The 21,683-nt window shown below is 37.6% G+C and overlaps 2 protein-coding genes across 12 annotated transcripts in view; one reads left to right on the forward strand and one right to left on the reverse strand.

The window, feature by feature from the left end:
• ttc8 (tetratricopeptide repeat domain 8) overlaps window positions 1-16,805 on the reverse strand; it is a 48,852-nt gene extending 32,047 nt beyond the window's left edge. For all 3 annotated transcript variants that reach the window (XM_043697275.1, XM_043697276.1, XM_043697274.1), the window contains exons 1-2: window positions 16,619-16,805; window positions 1,123-1,243 (exon numbers count right to left, since the gene is read on the reverse strand). In XM_043697275.1, coding sequence (XP_043553210.1) covers window positions 1,123-1,243; window positions 16,619-16,792 — 295 coding nt within the window. In that variant the 5' untranslated portion in view covers window positions 16,793-16,805. The remainder of the gene's footprint in view (window positions 1-1,122; window positions 1,244-16,618) is intronic.
• Window positions 16,806-18,106: 1,301 nt separating this feature from the next.
• eml5 (EMAP like 5) overlaps window positions 18,107-21,683 on the forward strand; it is a 219,918-nt gene continuing 216,341 nt past the window's right edge. For 5 of the 9 annotated variants that reach the window (XM_043697277.1, XM_043697281.1, XM_043697282.1 and 2 more), the window contains exon 1: window positions 18,108-18,625. In XM_043697277.1, the coding sequence (XP_043553212.1) occupies window positions 18,429-18,625 (197 nt within the window). In that variant the 5' untranslated portion in view covers window positions 18,108-18,428. Of the gene's footprint in view, window positions 18,626-21,683 lie in introns of all 9 variants that reach the window. The other 4 variants (XR_006312734.1, XM_043697279.1, XM_043697280.1 and 1 more) reach the window with 1 other exon arrangement.

Here is a 21,683-nt window from a genome sequence, read left to right on the forward strand (position 1 = left end):
TCTTCTACCTTTGAGCCAGTTCTGTATCCAAATGGCTAGTTCTCCCTGTATTCCTTGAGATCTAACCTTGCTAATCTGTCTCCCATGGGGAACCTTGTCGAACGCCTTACTGAAGTCCATATAGATCACATCTATTGCTCTGCCCTCATCAATTGTCTTTGTTACTTCTTCAAAAAACTCAATCAAGTTTGAGAGACATGATTTCCCACGCACAAAGCCATGTTGACTATCCCGAATCAGTCCTTGCCTTTCCAAATACATGTACATCCTGTCCCTCAGGATTCCCTCCAACAACTTGGCCACCACCAAGGTCAAGCTTCTGGTCATTCGGTTTATTTCCAGCACCTCCTTATTTTTAAATGTTTGGAATTATCTCGCTGTTTCATTTAATCGGATTATTGGTCATCCCTTCGCTGGTTATTCACCTATTGACACTTTACTCACACCATCTGACATTTCTGATCACCTGCAGTGACTTAGTATTTGACACTCCACTCACATCATTTAGATGACCTTTTGATTTCTACATCTATGTGTTTCTTTCTCACTTCACCTGACAAAGCGGGCTAAACTCTGAAAGCTTGTGATTTCAAAATACACCGTTTACGGTTGGACTACAACCTAGTGTCACGTGATTTCTGACTCTTCCTTTCAGACACTCCTGAAAACCCAACTTTTTACCAAGATTTGGGCCTTTTGGTCTAATATCTTTTTATGTGGTCTGATTTCATAGTCTGTTTTATAATGCCTCTATGAAACACTTTGGGAGGAGCCATTACATTAAAGATACAATATAAATAAATTGTTGCTGTTGCTGAGTTCTCTATTTACATGTCTGGCATCTCTGTGCCTCCATAGCATTTTTTTCATTATCTTTGTATTGTGCTTTCCCCATTCCCTCTATTTCCATTCAAAAATCAATATCAAAGTATGTAATTACTGACCGTATATCCACTACACTAAATCAATCTTCATCCTCTTCAATTCCTTTAGTGTGTCTGTTTCACCGTTTGGCAAACTGCCTATTTCGTGCTAACAGCAAATTCTAATACAAGGGTTTGACGGAATTAAAATTAGGAATAATTTAATTAACCAATAAAATTGATTTTCAAGTGTACTTACGGGCAACCTGGGCAATAGCACTGTCATTCAGCAACATTTCTGCTATTCCTTCTTGATCTACATCAACCTCATCCACATATATCATCTCTGTCAAGGCTCGAGTTTTCAAACTCCATGCAGCCTATGGAATAAGCAAAAATACATCTCAAACGTTTTGTGAACACAAATTTATATCAACTACAGCTGGAGGAATGACCAGATAAGTTGGATGTAAGAGAGCAGATAACTTAAGATTTAAAGCAACTAGGTAGCATTAACAAAAGGAGACTTTGTTTGCCAAACAAATGCATACTGCATCAAATACAATATTCTGAACTGACAGCAACTGTTCAGCCATTTTAAATTCAAATTGACAATCTAAGTGCACAGTTATGACTCGAGAATTAGGAACACAAATTTAGCTATTCAGGTATTACCGCATACCAGTGCTGGTTTTGAAAAATAACTTAGTTGATAAGTAAAATGTTTTACTTTCTTGCTTGAACTATTTTGATAATGAAGGCAAGTATGGCTTGAATGACATGTTGAGTTTAATGAGTTGAGTGAATACCTTTCTAAAATACACACTACACTGGCTTTTGTTGTGCCAGAAGACTCACAAGTTACCTTTAATTTGGCTCCTTGTTAAGGAATCTCAAAATCAAATACTGAAACAATGATTTAATTTTTATTGCATGTATTAACCAAAATATGACTCCTCCAGTAAGCAAGTTAAGCCTCACAACCCAACTTGGCTATTACCCAATTAATCGTGGAATCTGGTCAGGATTCCATCACTTGATGTGCCCAAGGTTCAATCCTTGTGCAGTGCTGTGTTCTGCTACAGAACTATTTTGGTGACGGATTCTTATACAAATTTTCTTTTAAATTTTGTTGTGTGACTTTATGATGATAGAATATATTCTTTCATCCCCAACATTGATTATAATTCAGAAGAGTTCAAGTCTGTGGCTTGCCTTATTAGGAGTAGCTCCCCTGTTCCTTGTTACATTCGGGGTTAGCTGTTGGTTTTAAACATAGCTTTTCCTGCAATTAACCTCTTTACTTCAGAACATTCCTTTTGCAGGCAGACTTAATTGTCCATGTCAAAAGGCAGTGGGTTATCAAGCAATTGTTACCTCCTCCCTCCCAAGAAACAACTTGTTTATGTTGTTTCTTCCCAGGGATGGTTAATTCACATGCTGCTTTTCATTCCTTCATAACAACTTCTCCTTGTCCCTTTCATCTCTTTATTCTAGAAAGAGATATTGTTTCTTTCCATCTATAAACAGTTTATCAATGCTGATTATTTCAATCCTCAAAGTTGTGAATTTTATATTGTCACAATTTTATTTATCTCTGACATAAAATTTTGTAGGAGCTGATGAGTAAAAGTGAGTAATTCCACTTTGCACTCCAGTTTATAGTAAATAGTCTAAAATGTAAGCTAAAAAAAAAAGGTATGGCAGGGTGGCTCCCCACATGGAATTTCCATTCTGTACAACGTGGGATGTTGTCGACACTTCTTGTGGCCGAGATGAACATGTGCAGAAACGGTCATAAGCTGTAGAAACTTGAGCTCTGGGTTTTAATACTTGAGACTCACTGGATACACACTAGAGCAATTATGAGACAGAAACTAAGCAGATAGCACATTTCAGGGGTGGTTACACCACAGGATACCGGTATACTAGCACACAGGGAATGGATGACTGCTAGGAAGTCAGAGGGAACCAGGTGAGTAATATAGGAGTCTCCAATTTGTTTTCTGTTCTAGATTCTGGTGATGACAATAGTCCTCTAAGGAGTACAGCAAGTGCCAGCCCATAGTATCACAGTAGAGAAAGAAGGGAAGAGCAGGAATAATAAGGGTACCATTTGTTAGGGCAAAAAAACTGGAGAGTATGCTGACTTCGTAGTGGCACAGTCATGCCTGCAGAATGACGATAGGCCATTATTTTGGAGAGAGGGCAACACCTTCAGGTCATGGTCAATGTTAGTACAAATGACATAGACAGGAAGGGAAATGTGGCCCTATAATTAGAATTTAGTGATGTAGGTAGATCTACGAAATCTCAAAAAGTAGTAACTTTTGGATTACTCAGTGCCACATGCCAGTGAGCACAGAAATATGAAGATAAGACAGATCAATGCATGGCTGGAAATATGGTGCAGGGAGAGGGGCTTTAGGCTTTGGCAAACTGGGATTGGCTTATTTTTCAACAATATTGTCCCATTAGCCAAAATGAATCAACAGAAACTCGAAATGAAGTTTAAAGAAAATGGCCTCGTGCCAAACAAGATGTAGATGTTTATTGTCATCTCTTGCAGCCATTTGTCCCTTCTGCTTCATTATTTGCTGTCCTTCATTGGCATTTTCCACAATCTCATGCTCCCCTTCCAAACACACTTATGGCAGAACCATGCTATTCATTTCATAACTTTTTTGTTAGACTTGCTTCCTGAAATGAACATTAGAGTTACGAGAGCATCATTCTGAATACACGAAGTGTTGCTCTCTCCCCAAAATAATGTCCTATAGTTGTTCTGCAGCCATGACCATGCCACCAGGAAGTCAGCATACTCTCTGGTCTCTTCCCCTAACTAATGGTTCCCTTATTATTCCTGCTCTTCCATTCTTTTCCACTGTGATAGCATGGGCTGGCACTTGCTGTACTCCTCAGAGGACTACTGTCATCACCAGAATCTAGAACGAAAAACAAATTGGAGACTCCTATATTACTCACCTGGTTCCCTTTGACTTCCTAGCAGTCATCCATTCCCTGTGTGCTAGTATACCTGTATTCTGTGGTGTGACCACCCCTTGAAATGTTCTATCTGCTTAGTCTTCTGCCTCACAATTGCTTTAGTGTGTATCCGGTGAGCCTCAAGTGTTAAAACCCAGAGCTCAAGTTTATATAGCTCATGACAGTTTCTGCACACTTTCATCTGAATATACCACTCACTTAACATTAAATAAAATAGCTTGAGTCAACATTCCGCCATCTCAGACAATGTGCAGTGAGCATGACACGGAACATCCATCCCTCTATCGGTCCCATGAAATCAATGTGAATCTGTTGCCACACTGATTGAAGCTACATTGGTGAAAGGGCAACAACAGCAGTTCTTTCCTTACTCATGCAGAGGATTCTCATGATCCTGCTTTCTCCTTAATCTGAGAGTCCACATGTGACTACCAAAGGTAGCTCCTGGTTATTGCTTTCACCCACACAATACATGTGCATGTGGTCCAGTGTCTTTCCCCTTTACAGGAAGGGAAAACAACTTTCATTCCCCACATTAATATGGACAATTCCTATCCCTGGACGGTATGAGTGTAATTCTAGGCAGTTTCTTTGACAAGTCTTTCCTCTTAGGACTAAGCCCATGGCTGGACTCAAGATTGGATCATTTTATGTAATATTCCACACATGACTCCCTGACACTGGTAGTTTGTCTTTCCAGTTTTATTTACTAATGGGACATGGACATCATTTCTGGCTAGCATTTATTTTCCATCCTTATCTGCCCTTAAGGTGGTGGTGAGCTGCCTTCTTGAACTGCTGCAGTCCATATGCTGTAGGTTGACGCAAAATACTTTTAGGGAGAGAATTCCAGGATTTTGACCCAACAATAGTGAAGGAACAGTGATATATTTCCAAGTCAAAGATACTGAATGGCTTGGAGGGGAAGTTGCAGGTACTGGCTTTCCCATGTATCTGCTGTTCTTGTCCTTCTAGATAGAAGTGGTCATGGGTTTGGAAAGTGCTGTCTAAGGACTTTTGTTGAATGTCTGCAGAGCATCTTGTAAATAGTACCCACTGCTGTTACTGAGCAGTGGTGGAGGGAATGGATACTTGTTAGTGCAGTGCCAACCACTTTGCTTTAACCTGTTTCAGTCCTCCTTCCATCCCCTTCCTCAACACTTCAGATTCACTAAGTAACTGTTTTTAGTTGCATTCACTGCTCATCCTTTCAATTAGAAAATTTCAATTGGTTTCCATTCACTGCACCCATTTCTCTTGCCTTCAAGTAGCTCATCTCCCACACTTCTGATCTTAAAGCTTCCAGAATCAAAAGTTTCCCTTATTCTTACCTTCAACTGATTATTACCTTTTGTGTAATGCAATCATTAAACACAACTTCCACTTCCAATAGTACTACTCCCTCCTAGTCCACTACACAAACATCCTTAAATTCCCTTGCAAGTGCAGGAAGTTCAACACCTACACTAACACTTCCTCCCTTCTAAAGATCCTGAACACACTCCCTTTCAGTAAAATTATCTTTGCATTTCTTTCATTATCTTACCGTATTTGCAGGTCACAATGCAATCCTTATTTTTTTCCCCAAAACCTGTTCATGGGATTGGATATTGCTGGCTAAGCCAGATTTATTGTCCATCCCTAGTTGCCTTGAGAAGATGTTGGGGAGCTACATTTTGAACCAATGCAGTCTTTGGTGAGTTTCCATTTGATTTTGGGGAAAACAGAGATTGTATGATCTCTTCATAAGCCACTGAATCTCAGTCCAATGGAGATGATCTTGACTTTTTGGTTATCTATCATTTGAAATTTGTGCCCTGACCTACCCTTCCCTCTCGGTCCTTGATCACCTAAACGGTCCCAATATACTCAATACAAAACTGAAGAGAAGCACTTTATCTTTTAACTGGACGCTTTACAGTCTTCTGGATTCAATACAGCTAAATAATTCCAGATTATAATTTTGATTTTCGTTTGGTTGGAATTTTGTTTTGCTGAGGATTCAGTTTATATCTTTTGTTTCTTTACTTCGGCCATTATTATTTTTATCTTTCACTATTGTTCCTTTTGAAAAGTAATCTTTCCTGCCTTGCACCCCTCCACAATCCTTCCCTTTTGTTCTTTCCTCTTCTTTCCCTGCCTTGCTTAAAAACTGCTAGAGCTCTGAAGTATTGTAATTTCTGACGAAGGGTCACTGACCTGAAACATTAACTGTATTTCTCTGTCCACAGATGCTGGAAAAGTTTAAGTCTTGCGGTATATAGAAAGTAGCAATAAATAGAAAACAATGTCAAGCCTAGGACTGGCCAATGAATTTAGAAATATGATCACTCAAATTTTAAATAAAAGCAATTACAAATATAAAAAGTAGGGCTTCAACTTTAACATGTCTTGTTTTGTTTTATAAAAACAAAATGTGTAACAGCTTGTAACAACTGGAAATTCTAAACAGGGGAGTCTGTATCTGTATAGATAAATGTTTCAGTTATAATGCTTCCTCAGTACTGAAAATTAGAAGATAAACAAGCATTTCAGTGGAACCAGAAAAAAAAAAATGAGATGGCAACAAAATGAACAAATACTTAATCCCAGGAAGGAAGATCTGAAACAATGTAGAAAATAACCAGATGAATGCTACAGAGCGGCCATAAAGAGGAAGTGAGTATTAAGCCGAGAAATGTGTTATTGAAGTTTCAGAAGAATTGGGAGTTAAGAAAGGAACCTCTAGGAATGGAAGGAAATCAAAAATCAGAGACGACTTAGAGAAGGTTGAGCATTCTTCCCAGGCAGCAGAAAGCTAGACTCACACAAGGCTGAAAGTTGAAAAGATCTATGCAAGACATTACAGAGGCAACATGGAGGGACACCATAGAAGATGTTATTAGGATGTTCCTATTATTAATATTTTGCGGGCTAGTCTCTAAAGGATTCTGAAAATTGGTTCATTTAAAAACTGAGGAGATATCTGAACTTTTAAAGCAAAAATGTCATTCAAAAGGACACTTTCTCAAAACCAGTTATGGCTGTCAGGAGATGGGGCTATTCAATACTGTTTGAATTCAGCTGTGGTGTAACTAGGTGAATAGATAAGACCCTAGCTCAGCCTTTGGCGCCTTTCCTAGAAGGTCATGAAGATTCTATGAGAGAACTGAGAAATTATAATAGCTAATCGTCCCAGTGGGCTTTTAGGGGACTTACTTTTGACATTTCATGAATATACTACTGAGAAGATCCTATTGACACCTGAATATGTCTAGTCTGCAAAGTGACCAGACCGAAAACTATCTAGAACATTTCATACTTTATTTTTTCATTCTCAGAATTAAGAACTATTTGACCAAAGAACACCTCTTACACCACATTAAGTTAATCACCACAGGGAAAGTTTATTTTTCCTTTAAGAATATAGTGTGTACACATGTATATGCTAGATTATTTAGAATGAAAACATTTATACTTCAATATTTCCAGCTATGCTAATCAGCTTTGTATGTTTTCAAAAACGTCTTAGTTATATGACAAATATTATTGCCATTTAAAGAAAATCGGGTCAATCTTTTTCCATTCTTAAACTAATTTAGATATAAAATGATAAGAGTGATCATTTTAATAACTGGGCAAAACATTTAAAAACACGCTGTGACCAGTCGAGCAGTGAGACAGACAATGCACTCCTTCCACCTTGGCTGTTTAAATGAGAATTGGCCTTTAAAATTTGAATATCTGGACAACAGGAAGGCAGTGCAGCTTCTCAAAGATAGGCGACTGGGAGATCAGGACCTAATGCAGGATAGACGACGGGCAAAATATTTCACTTTTTCCTCTTTATTCTGCCTCTTATTCAATAAAAGGCTTATCTATATTTTGGCTTTTGATTTCAGAGGAAGACTAATTCTCTAAACGTGAAATTTTCATTTTCTCTGTATAGCCACTGATTGACATAGCTCAATATCCCTCCTGAATACATTCAATCTGACCAATATAAGTAAGACAGGACTCAATAAAATTGACTACAAATAATTATTTTTAAATCAATCTTCATTTGCGATGGTTTCATGGCTGATGTGAACATCAACATGGTATTGGATTCTTGACTGTGGCTATGCTAAACCAAGCCAATTTGTCAAGGCTGGATCTCAACCCTCCCAATCCCTGAACCAAAACTCTACTGCCAACTGATCTGGTCAGCCTTTCAGCATTTCCTGCTTTCCAAATGTATTTTTTTTCCCTAATTTACCCATATATAATCCGATTAACCCATGGTTACTACATGCTATTATCTAGTATATGGTCAGCATAGACACGTTCACTTTTCTCTTGGTTGATGGATTTTCCTCCCATCAAGATCCTGTGTCTGCTCCCCTGTCAAAATAACAGATCAGTATTCTCAAATTTATCGTAATATTCTAAAAGAAAAAACAACTAGGAAAAAAGCAATTGAAGTATCAAAATAAAATAGTAAAAATGCATTAAGAAAAAAAGAAAGCAAAGTAAATAAAAGAAAGTTAAGGGGAAATTAAATCTTAAAATGGCATGAAATAAGAAAGGATTGTTCCGTATGCTAGATGCAGCATCTACAGTATCAGCAACAGAGTTTACTTTACAATAATGGCTTCACAATGCTGCAGAGTATCAATAAATATTCACCAAATATTTTACTTCCAACATGTCCAATTTAATTAAGAATTTTTTTGGCATATTGCACAGATATTGAATGAAAAAGGGATCATATGAAAAGGGAGTGTGGGAATACTGAGTTTTGTGTTCTACCTCAGAAACAATGATTTTAGTTCAATCATAATGTTTAAGGCATCATGATTGTGTTTGTCACGCTGGAAGGTCCAGCTCAGTTTTTTTCTGTACATGGTTATTTTTTAAAAAATGGTAATTTATAAAAATTTTTTATAGAGAACAGGATGGGAGTGGAGGTGAAGAGATATTATTCAGGCACCCATTGGCATGACCATTGCATTGTTTAGAACGTGGGCAAAATGTTGTCAATAAAGAATTATTTTGTTAAGTTTGCAAAAAGATAAAATGTGCCATTAAAAAAAACACAGCAAATGAAATATAGCAAAATTGTATATCTTCCATGACTGAGTATGCCTTGATTTGAGCAAGCCAATCTCACTGCGCATCAATCTCATCTGTTTTATATTATCACTTTTTCATTAAAAGTAGTTAATTGAAAAATGTGCATTAATAGCTGAGAAACAAGATCAAACCTGAACTCATCTTAAAACTAAGAACTTGGTCAAGTTGGAGGCTTAGTCTGTTTCTTTAGGAAAATTGGAGAAGTTCAAACAAATGAAAGCAATATTAAAATAAAAGTGCCATATGAAAGCTGACAGCATCTTAAAGAAAGTATGCTGTAAGAAAACAATATAAATCTGTGGGAAAATAAAATTAATATTTCCAAGATCAATAATTAAACTATATTATAGAACAAAAAAAATGTCATGGCCCTTTAGCCTGAACAGTTCAGAAATGTTTGGTTCAATACATTGAACTAATGTTTATACGAGCTGTTCCTCTATTACATTTTCCTTACACCTAAACCCATCTGTGGGACATCTTTTGATACATTAAATATTATTGAAAGAATTTAGTGTCATAAACTATTAAAATGTAGCCTTTGATAAAACATATCCTTAAAGGATGCTTCTACATTATTTGAAATATTTTTTCACTAATATTATAATTGAGAAATAGTAAACTTACACATTTTAAATTTATCCACTCAAATCACTGTAGTCTCAAGTAGTTGCATCTAATGATTTCTTCAATTACACAGAGTTTGTATCTCACAGAAGTCCATTCCAACTGGTTATCATTCATGGTTATGAGTAAAACGTTCCAAGTATGAATCCTTGTTATTTCGCAAACTTGAGCTTTTAATGCTAAATTTTGCTTGCACAGTTTAATTTATATTGAAATTCCAATTTTCTTATACATCTCTAGAAGAGTAATGCCTGAATATTTATTTGTGGCTGAAAAGAAGGCAGGAAAAATATCAGCTCTCTTAAACCCACTTACAGTTGGTCAAAGCAAATAATCTTACTAGTTTCTTTTTAGCAAAGTTATCCTTCAATTAAAACACAACTTGCCAGCAAATGATCGAGCCAATTACCAAGGTTTTCTTGAGTAAAAGAGGAATCTATTGTCCATTAACAGAAAGAAAATACATTTAAACTTATTAATATGTATTTTGTATGTGTCTGGTATAGTGAGAAATAGAGTTACACAATTTAGAAGTCCTTGAGATGCTGGATTTTAAAATCTGGGGCCACAGTTGACTAATTTGTTGACTCATATCCATAAGCAGAATATGGTGGCAGAGTTCTCAGTGGATGGTTAATTTTCACAAGGTGCTTTCCACTGGTCACTGCTTTTTCTAGATGAAGGAACCAGGTAGAAGGAGTGCAAACATTCTGCTATTATAAACCCATGTTCTTTTTTCAGCTCTGATGAAGAAAGCAACTGTTGAAATATAGTTTAGGTGTGTAATCTGAAGCCCAGCTTTATTGTCTTTCCAAACCAGATAACTGATAGGTAAGCCAGTCATCTTCCAATTTGTGAAATTATACAAATGTGAATTAAAGAGCGTATGTGAATTTCTTGATGTTGACTCAGTTGCCTTATTTCAATTACTTTAGACAAAAATGGTAATTTTAGTGCAGGTGGCTTCGTTTACTCCACATGGGTCTCCTGAATTTTGCCTAAATCTGTGGCCAGGTGAGCATTGCAGTCAATTTAGTTTGACCTTTTTAAAAACTTGTTTTATAACGGAGACCTTTCACAGGCTAAAAATCAGATGATAGTTTAAATTCAATAGTTCATATTTACCTCTATTATGGGACATTGTTCAGATCTCTTAAGCATTAAATTTCTAGACAACTGCAATTGGGGTCACAGTCTGACAAATTCAGACCTTCTTCTGACTAGTATCATATGGTTTTAAACTATATAGAGAAAAAGGTGAGGACTGCAGATGCTGAAGATCAGAGTTGAAGAGTGTGGTGCTAGAAAAGCACAGCCAGTCAGGCAGCCTCCAAGGATCAGGAGAACCGATGTTTCGGGCATAAGCCCTTCATCAAGAATTCCCCAGTTTTTCCCTCAATTACCATACTTCAAAATCCATTTAAAAGTCTGAGAGTTTATCAAATTCATTTTGGACATTTAAGCACACAATAGCTTAAGTTTTTCAAACAGCATGAACTGATTGCGCTCACAGCTAATCAAGCTGAACATCCGTGAGATGCGGATTTTACCTATTGTTAATTTCGTTACGACGCCAACTGTAGGGGGATCTCTGGGGTGTAACATTAGTTAGCCAATCTGATTGCTGATTAAGAATTATTCAAAGTAACAAGTATTTTTTAAAAAAAAACATTCACTTTATAATCTTACAGAAAAACAAATAAAGATGAAACACATTCACGGAAGCTGAAATATTGAAATCAATATTTTAAAATTAAGTATCCTGATATTTTATCAAGGAATGGAGAAACTTAAACATTTTGTTGATATAAAATGGTTTCTCAGGTAGAAAGATTGTTTGGCAGTTATGGGATATTATGCTATTTAAAAATCACTTAATTCAACAACTTTTTTCTTTAAAAAGAAGGGCTTTTTAGAGAAAGAATAATGGCAATTAAAGTGAAAGTACTGGTGATTTCCATCAAAAACACATCTCTGGAGAAGCAGGAAATCAGGTACAACTACTTGTGGATTCCTCAGTTTCCCTGCACTTGTGCAGAAGTCATAAGTCACTGTCAGTTTCACCGAGTAATGAAAGTGAACACTATCATTACACATGCAAAATCAAGGTCAATGTCTTGGTACCATAATGGTAGATTAAATCAACTTCCTTAAAGAAATTAAAATCAGATCTATTTTTCCCTATGCAACTGTTGCTGTTGTGAGGTTGTTGCATGGATAATCCTCAACTTACTTTTGATGAACAATTTAATTATGTTACACAGAATTGAAGGAAGTCAATCATGCTTACTTCCAAAATAAATGTAAAAAAAGATGCTGTGACTTTGGATCTTCCTAAATACTACCATTACACAAAGAATAATTAACAAGTTGTAAATTATGATGGATGTGCTATTAGTTGACACCCCAAGTGAAGGTTTGGGCTGCAGAAAGTACACATTTACATAAGCATTCAAAGCAAATGACAATTGACTATATCCACCAAAGGATGCTCATGAAATGCCCAGATACATTGATGTCTATTTTACTTTTGCTGCTTTTATATTCATAATTCAGGTTGCTATTCCATATAGCTCATAGGAAAAGGACAGTTAAAGTCTGTCACTTAGCAGTGGTCACACAGACACAACAATTGCCTAATCTCTCAAAACTCGGAGCCATGCCGGATTTTAACTATTAACGGTGTTTCTCTCTTCACAGATGCTACTAGACGGATTGAGTTTCTCCAACACTTTTTGTTTCAAATCTCCAGCATTCACAGTCTTTTGCTTTTATCTCAAAATCTTCTTGCTGGCATAAATGTCATCCAACTCAAGAGATTTGTATGTTTTAGGACTTGATAATGAATTTGGGCCATGTACTCTTTTTACTGTTCCCACCCTCCCTTCCTAGAAGCATGACACTTGTGTTTTCTCTTGTGAATATCTTCAGGCAGTAGATATAAGAAGTGTTTACCATAATGTGCTAATATGATGTTTTGAATACATTTTAATGCTAGAATTTTCCACAGTGGTAGTGTCCCTACGCTGGACTGGAGGACTGTGTTCAAGTCCCACCTGCTTCAGAGATGTGTAATAACTTCTGAACAGGTTGATTAGAAAAATAGGTTAATGCTATATCTTCTCCAGCAGGCCCTTTATTTTCATTTAAAGAGGGCTATTCTGTTACATCAGTCTATGCTTTTCTCATATTTCATTTTGCAATCTGAGCAAACATTTGATGTCTATCTACATGTTTACAGACTTTAGATTGAGTGGTGCTGGAAAAGCACAGCAGTTCAGGCAGCATCCAAGGAGCAGGAAAATCGATGTTTCGGGCAAAAGCCCTTCATCTATGCCTGATGAAGGGTTTTTGCCCGAAACGTCGATTTTCCTACTCCTCGGATGCTGCCTGAACTGCTGTGCTTTTCCAGCACCACTAATCTAGAATCTGGTTTCCAGCATCTGCAGTCATTGTCTTCACCATGTTTACAGACTTATCTGTTTCTCGAACAAGCAGGATAAATAGTGGGGAAGTAGTGGATATAATACATTTGGATTTTCAGAAAGCGCTAAACATAACATTAGGTTACGTAAGATAGAAACCCATGGTGGGGTGGGTGGCATTTTTAGGAAGGCAACTTCGAGTCAGAGACATACAGCATGGAAACAGACCCTTCGGTCCATCTCGTCCATGCCAACCAGATATCCTAAATAAAACTAGTCCCATTTGCCAGCATTTGGTATGTTTCCCTCTAAATCCTTCCTATTTACATCCCCAACCAGATGCCTTTTAAATGTTGCAATTGTACCAGTCTCCACCACTTCCTCTAGCAGTTCATTCCTTTGGCGCATCACCCTCTGGGCGAAAATGTTGCCCCTTCGGTCCCTTTTAAATCTTTCCCCTCTCACCTTAAACCTATACTCTCTGGTTTTGGACTGCAGCCACCGCGGGTAAAAGACCTTATCTATTCACCCTATCCATGCACCTCATGATTTTAATTAACCTCTATAAAAGGTCACCCCTCAGCTTCTGACATGTACGGGAAAATAGCCCCAAGCTATTTAGCCTCTCTCCGTAGCTCAACCCTCCAACCTTGACAACAGCCTTGTAAATCTTCTCCGATTTCACAACATCCCTATGACAGCATGGAGACCAGAATTGAATGCAGTATTCCAAAAGTGGCCTAATCAATGTCATGTGTAATTGCAACATGACTTCCTAACTCCTGTACTCAATGCATTGACCAATAAAAGGCAAGCACACTAAACACCTTCACTATCTTGTCTACCTGCGACTCCATTTTCAAGGAACTATGAACCGTCACTCCAAGGTCTGCTTGTTCAGCAATACTTACCATTAAGTGTATAAGTCCTGCCCTGATTTGCCTTTCCAAAACACAGCACCTCATATTTATCTAAATTAAATTAAAGTTCATCTTCCATTCCTCAGCCCATTGGCCCATCTGACCAAACTCCTGTTGTACACCGAGATTACCTTCTTTACTGTCCACTACACTTTCAAGTTTGGTGTCATCTACAAACTTACTAACTATATATCTCATGTCCACATCCAAATCATTTATATAAATGACAAAAAGCAGTGGACCTAGCATGGATCCTTGTAGCACACTGCTGGTCACAGGCCTCCAATCTGAAAAGCAACCCTCCTTCAAGCCAGTTTTGTATCCAAATGGCTAGTTCTCCCCCTATTCCATATGATCTATATATGCCACCACCCATTAGATGAGCTGAGTATTATTTACATGGCGAAAGACTGCAAAAACCTGCAGCAGGAGGGATTTAGGAATCCTACTGCATGAATCACAAAAAGCTAGTAGTTCAGCAGGTAATAAAAAGGCAAGGAAGTTAAATTTAGGCCTTTTTTCAAAGGGAATGGAGTATGGAAGGAGAGAGGTTTTGCTAAAACTACGTAGGCACTTGTCAGACCACAGCTGGATAACTGAACAATTTTGGTCTCCTTATCTGAGGAAAGATAAAATCGGCAATGGTGGCACTCCAGAGATGAATCACTTGGCTGATACCAGACAGGAGTGGATGTGTTATGAGGAGATGTTGAATAGGTTGGGCTGCATTTATTGAAAATTAGAAAAGTGAGTGGCAGCTTCATTCTACAAGGCTCTTAGAGGACTTGACAGGGTAGATTTGGAAAGATTGCTTCCCCAGGAGAGGACATAATGCCTGGGTTGGATATTTAAAACAGGTGAAGAGAAATTTCTTCTCTCAGACGGGAGTGAATTCAAATGACTTTTTATTGCAGAGGGCTTGAGACTGATTCATTCATTATATTCAAGGCTGAGATAGACAGTTTCTTTTTTAAAAAGAGTAAGGCAATTAAAGGCTAGAGGGAAAAGGCAAGGTAGTAGGAATATTAGGTCAGCCATGATTTTACTGAATGGTGGAGCAGACTCAATGGGCTGAATGGCGTACTTCTGCTCATACATCTTATGGTCTTGAAGTACAAGATTTTAGTAGGTATTTCTTCCTCTGTATTTCAGCTTTACTGTTTGTTAATCCATTTTTCCTATATGATCTTAGGTATTTATTTCTACTTACTTCATGAGCTTTCAAAACAAAAAAGTTACTGCATTTGTCTTCTGAAATTATGTAAATATTATCTGCCAATCCACTAGTTTTAATTCTCCTCTAATTTGATGTTGATCCTTTCATATTTATGACTGAACCCTAAGAGAGAGACAGAAAACCAGCAAGTAATGGACATAGCAATTTTTCACCAATAAAGTGACTGAAGGGACTTAAATCTAGCATTTTGGTATGAGCACATCAAATTCTTCACAGGAAAAACATTAGCCTAATTTTAAAGTAAAAACACAATTAAATGCAACTTAACTTAAACTTAAAGGATCGACATGGAATTAATAACTTCGAGTGCTTATCCTGTTTCATAGCAAATTAACTATAATTGCAACTGCTGCCTCAAATTCACTTATATTGACCACTGGTTGGTGGGTAAAATCTACCTGTTCATACTCATTGATGTTTTCCTTTAAGCAATGATACAGGAAGCAATTACTCCATAATTATTGCTATAATTCAACAGATTGATCATACTTTGGACTTGTTTTAAAAAAAACCCAAAGATAACACTTGTATGGAAATACAACAGTTACAGTTACATTATGCTGTTATAAATATTCAGGTTTTATCAATCAATATTTTGTATTTTCAAATATTATGCAGTGGCCTGACAATATTTAACCCCAGGAAAGTGATTTCAAATTCCACATATTGATCTAAGCACATGACTGCATAAAATGAATTGATTGCATTATTTTAACAAATTATTTTAATTTCTCTTTATCCAGAGATGTAAAATAAGGAATTGATTCATGACAAATTACAAAAGGCATTTTTGAATTGAAACAATGCATCAAAAAACATTAATGTAAAACATATGAAACAGAATAAAAACATTGCAGGAAACCATACATTTTCTTCATGAAAATATTCATTTACAAATACACCATAGCTGTTTTCATAAAGTTATTTTGTATATACAATTGTTGGGTTAAATAAAGTCAGCAGATACTTAAAGAATAGTTGAAAAGGAATTGCTAAATTGTGGAAATATTGTTGCAATAATCAGTGTTAGTACCTTAATTCGACTGAATCTCAAAAAAGGTTGAGTCCAAGGAACTACTTTTTAAAAAAAAATAATCTAGATTAGTAAAATAGTGGAAGTGGACTCATTCTAAGGAAACGAGTCTTCCCGTGCGTAGACCTAAGAGCAAATGAAAGACGGAGGAATTCGTTTTTTAATCTGACAAAGAATTCCCAAGATGCTTTCTCGATATTACAAATTTATTGTAGTATATTTCTGATGATTTGGAGCTCGCATTTCACTTCGCTGTTCGTGGTATAACTCAGTAATGCAGTATGCACCATTCGCCCGATCAACATTAGGCAATCCTGCACAGATTTGCCCTCGAATTTTTGGTGTATCGATCACGAAAGGGTAAAACATTTCTGACAAATTCTTTCTTAATGGCACTACCGCTTCTGCACTACCTGATCATACGGGTTGCTCTCCAGCAGCTTCGTACAGATATCAGCGCAGAATTGGAACTTGCGCCTTCTGAAATAACTCCAGGCCAGAAACATCGGATCCATATCCAGCCCCATCGTATTCCAATCCCCGAGGACTGAATCGGGGCCTATCTCCGTCACCCCCAGCAACGACATCCCGGGGTCCTAGCGAACCATACGGTGGCCGTATCACTGCCCAACAGAGAAGCAGCTGCAATTTTATATACCTTGCGCTGGGAGGAAGCGCAACTACATATGGAATAATATTTACCACATAATACAGCCACCATGATAAGCTGCGTGACGTTTTCTTTTTTTGTTTATAATTACATTTGGTGTGATTTTTAAAACCGGCAATCTAAAGCACGGTAGTGATTACGACCTTGAGCTTCCCTGCAGCTTGTTCCAGTTGTCAGTATCAATGACCATTCGTAAAATAAAAGCGCTGCCTGTGTGTTTAAATGTCATTGCAGGAGGAAGTACATTCTTTTACTTACATGAACAGTATCTTGCAATTGATACATTTGTAAAGCGTGTCATAATATTTTTTATTAAATCGCCCTGGATATTCTAATAAGTCTTGTATGCGGAATATTCATTTATTAATTTTGTCAATCATGCCATATCAATGGCATTTTCTCATTATTTCAGAAATCGAACTATGACACTAAGATAAATGATTTATTCAGCATTTAAACAAGTGAATACTCGCTGGATTTTTTTTGAGGAAAAAATGAAAACAAGCCAAGAACGCAGATATTTTAAACTGACGAGGGAAAAAAAAGCATAAAATTTGTGACTATTGGAAACCTGAAAAGGAACACAGAAGAAGCCTAAACACCTAGCAGGTCAGGCAGTAAAGGTTAAAAAAAAGATTTCAACCATAGATGCAGAAAATGCTGGAAATATTCAGCAGGTCAGATGGTGTCTGGGGAGGCATAGATAATAGCTTCCAGCATATTCTGCTTTTATTTCAAAATTGTAACATGCATGTGTACTGTATTCTGGTACTACTGTTTCAGGTACTGTGTGACCCTTCATCAAGACGAGGTTAGTGACAGTACCGTAGTCGATTATTGTTTATACCTTGGGAAGGTTGTAATCTATTCTCCCACACATGCCTGCCTCAATCTTTTCACACTCCGTTTCAAGATTTCCAGCCCCTTAAAACTGGTTTGATTGACGGCTCCAGGTCGATGCCTCGCATCATTAGTTAATCGTTCCGCTGATCAAATCAGCCCTTATTTCCTACTACCTCCTGCTGCTTTCCTCCGCCAGTGACAAGCAGGCAGGAGCACCAAAGGATGAGAGCCTGGAAGTGGGCGGCAGCTGAGCCTGATTGACGTGAAGATTAGATCTCTCATTGGCTATTATTAATGTCCATCAGCATGATGCTGACAAGTGGTTGGCTCGGCAGGCGTGGGTGGGGACAAACATGCGCGCGGCGGGCGGAGGTGTTAAAGCGCTGGATATACAACATCTGGCAAAAGGCGAAGAGCGAAGGCAACCTGTCAACCCGCGGAGGTTTTTGCAAGGCTCTCTATCTTGTTGAAGAAAAATTATATTTATAAATAAGGGTTTGACGTCATGCGTTACTGACGTTCGTGTTTGCACAGTGTGCGTGGGAGAGCACCAGAGAGAGAAAAAATAAAATGCATGACAACTGTTGAATGTTCGCGCATCTTCAGTCGGGTGCTGTATAGGCAAGGGAAGACAAGGTTAGGAAGAGGAGATATTCAGCTAAGGCCGGCGTCGCGCTGTGACAGTGACAGTGACAGTGGGACGAGGCGATATGGCTGATGGAGCGGCACCGAACTGCCACCTGCGCTTGGAGTGGGTTTATGGCTACCGTGGACATCAGTGTCGGAACAATCTCTACTATACCGCTTCCAAGGAAATCGTTTATTTCGTTGCAGGTGTTGGAGTGGTTTATAACACACGGGAACATAAACAAAAATTCTTTCTGGGTCACAGCGATGATATAATCAGGTATTTTATCTTGATTTCTTTCGGCATTTGTGCATTTATAATCCCGTTGTGGTTCGGGCGTCCCATTATCCGGCCGAATGCAAGGTTAAGGCAAAATTAAATCTCGAGTCCACAAATCTGGTTAGTTCCTTTTGGACTTTCAATTAACTGCTTAGTGTACGCCAATAATTCAAGTGTGTAGGTTATAGAATTTGAAAAGGAATTATATTTGATTCACAACTTTTCCCCTCAGTCCTTACCTATTTGGATAAATTTAATCTTGGAACATTTAGTAAGACGATGTTCATAAAGACATTTTTATTTCCGTTAGTCATATCAAAATATTATTGATCTGAAATCCCTATTTCCTGCATAAAGGCGACTCACTTTGAATTACGATGCTTCCGTAAAATATGTTTAAATATGTCTCTCTGTTGCCATTCGGATAAGATGAGTGTTTTAACAATTAATTGAATGGGTTAGTCCATGCTGCACACTGAGATTGCATTTAGGCCTATAAAATGTATCTTGCTGTTAGATTCCTACAGCGCTCAGCATAGTCCAAGTTAATCGAATTGTATTTTGTTGGTATGTTTTATATATAACTGCTCACCATGTAGGATGCATTTTAAGTGATTCCGAATGCCTAATTTCTGGTAGGTAGCCGTTGATTGTGATTGCATGCACTTCAATTCGAACCCTGCAACTTTGAAAGCCCTCATTGGAACGGTTCCCAATACTAAATAAAAACTGATGTATTTATTAAAGGGAGCGATCCTCGGATGATTGTTCTTTTGAACATTCGGATGGTTTGTGTTACCGGAGCGTTTTATAGAACTCAAGCAGCGGAACCTAGGCCATTGTTTAATAAATAAAAGTACCCTGCATTCCCTTTGAAGCTGTAGTACAGTTGGTCAGAAAATTCATAACATGTATAATTTATCCGATGTAGTAATCCACTTTTAGATTCCGCGGTACGTATCTATTTGTGTTGAAGGATGGTTCTTGACTCCAAATTACAAAGGTTAAATCTTACAAACGACAGATGGACTGCCGTTCACCGTCCTTTGAGTCAGAGGACATGAAGTGAAAAATTTAGCTGTTCAAAGAAAGACGTCTTTCCGAAAAGACGTTTGGACAGAACTTGAAACTAAACGGTCAGAGTGATCTGAAGAACATTGTAATTTAGCACGCATAGAAACATATGTTTTAACATCGCATATTCGATTGTAATAAAGTTGGTATTGTGTGCAAAGAAACTGAAATTACACAACAAACAGAATTGTCTTACTTCAATTCATTAATTTAAAATCGTTACATAATGTGATCAGTTGGGGGTAGTAAACAGCTGATAAGGATGTGTACTTAGAGGCTAATGGACAGGGGTGAATTACAAGGATGTAATTTTATCCAAGGGATATAAATGACATCTAAATTATATAATTGAAGCTTAACAGGTTTGTAATTGCTATTTTGACTCATAGACTGGCAGATACTCTTGAACTAGATCCTTTCATTTTGGAAATAAAATTTTATATAAAACTTTATTGGTGGCATTTGCCATTAGTGTTCCTCGTGAGTTCAGAGATAAGTGAAAGGAATGGAAATGCTTTCAGCTCTTAACTATCCAGACATCTGCATAGTTGGAAATGATAGGATACATGAAGAGAATATTTTCACGTCCAAACTTAGCAGTCATAAATATAAGTTAGTCAACAAATTCGATAAGGAATTTGAGAGAAAATGTCATCATTACTGTGTACAATGTCAATCAGACAAAAATTGTTTAACCTGGATATGTTTAAAATGCTAGACTTCCAATACAGCAGCCAGAAGAACTGAAGAGAATCAGCCCAAAAGACATGCCTTTTGTGTTTGAGTCTAGTTGCCCTAAAATACAATTCAATGTCCAGTGGAAATGAATGGATGTAAATGGGTTGGGATGGGTTATCAGGTCAAATTGAGATATGTTTAAATGGCAGGGGTGGGATACATGAGGTAGATTAGGGGTAGTCTGGTGATGAAAGCTTGTCATGTTGGATTGGGGGAGCTAGTCAAATGCTTGTCACGTAGGAAAGGGTAGTTGAGTGAAGATATGGGGACAGGGTCAAGAGAATCATTGTGAATGGGGTTGCAGGGGTGTGAGGGTGTCAATTACACAGTCACTTAGAACTTAGACTGAAGAATCCCAGCTTAACATTTCCTGGGTAACTATCCAGAGAAGTATTTTGAAAGTGCCTAAAGCCTCTGACTCTAAGTCTGAGCTGGAGACATTTTTTTCAAGGATCCCAAGAAAAGAAGAATTGCCAACTGAAGGTTCAACTTTCCAAGACCACCTTGAGGAGGTTATCACTTTAGGACTTTCACAGGGCCATGACACAACTTGGGTGAGGTGCCTGCCCTCTGACAATTTGATGGCTGGCAGATCTAGGTCACTGTCTGTACTTCCAGACATTGTTCGGTTCAACAATAAAATATCCATTTAAAGTGAATTCACAGACTGTGTATTTCAATGTCACATATGAATGATTCCCACTCTACCATACTACTAAAAGTGGTGCATAAGCAGGATGATTGGCAAACTAATCCAATCTCTCGATCAACATCTAACGAAGACACCTGGTGGTGTCCACTGCAAATTGCAGTAAATGGAAATGTTCATGTTCAGAATTAAAAGGCCAATTGAAAGAGAATGCAGGAATTGTAGAAGAAATATTTAGTAAATCATAGTTTGTTACAATACAGAATGTGGCAATTTGGTCCATCATGTCCATGCTAAATCACTGCCAAAGCAATTCCCTTAGTCCCACTTCCCCCATTCTTTCCACATAGCCCTGAAATATTTTTCTCTGCAGTTGTTTGTCCAATCCTCTTTGGAAGCCATTATTAAATCTCTGTCACACCTTCTGGCAGTGCATTTCTGATCTTAAGCAGTCACTGTCTATGTAAGTTTCTCTTCATGTTATTGTTAGTACTTTTGTCAACTATCTCACATTAGTGTCCTGGATCTACTTTGTCTAAATCATCATATGATTTTGAATGCCTCCATCAAGTCTTGTCCCTCTCTCTAAAGAGAGCA

This window comes from Chiloscyllium plagiosum, chromosome 10 (assembly GCF_004010195.1).
Source record: "Chiloscyllium plagiosum isolate BGI_BamShark_2017 chromosome 10, ASM401019v2, whole genome shotgun sequence".
Lineage (NCBI taxonomy): Eukaryota > Metazoa > Chordata > Chondrichthyes > Orectolobiformes > Hemiscylliidae > Chiloscyllium > Chiloscyllium plagiosum.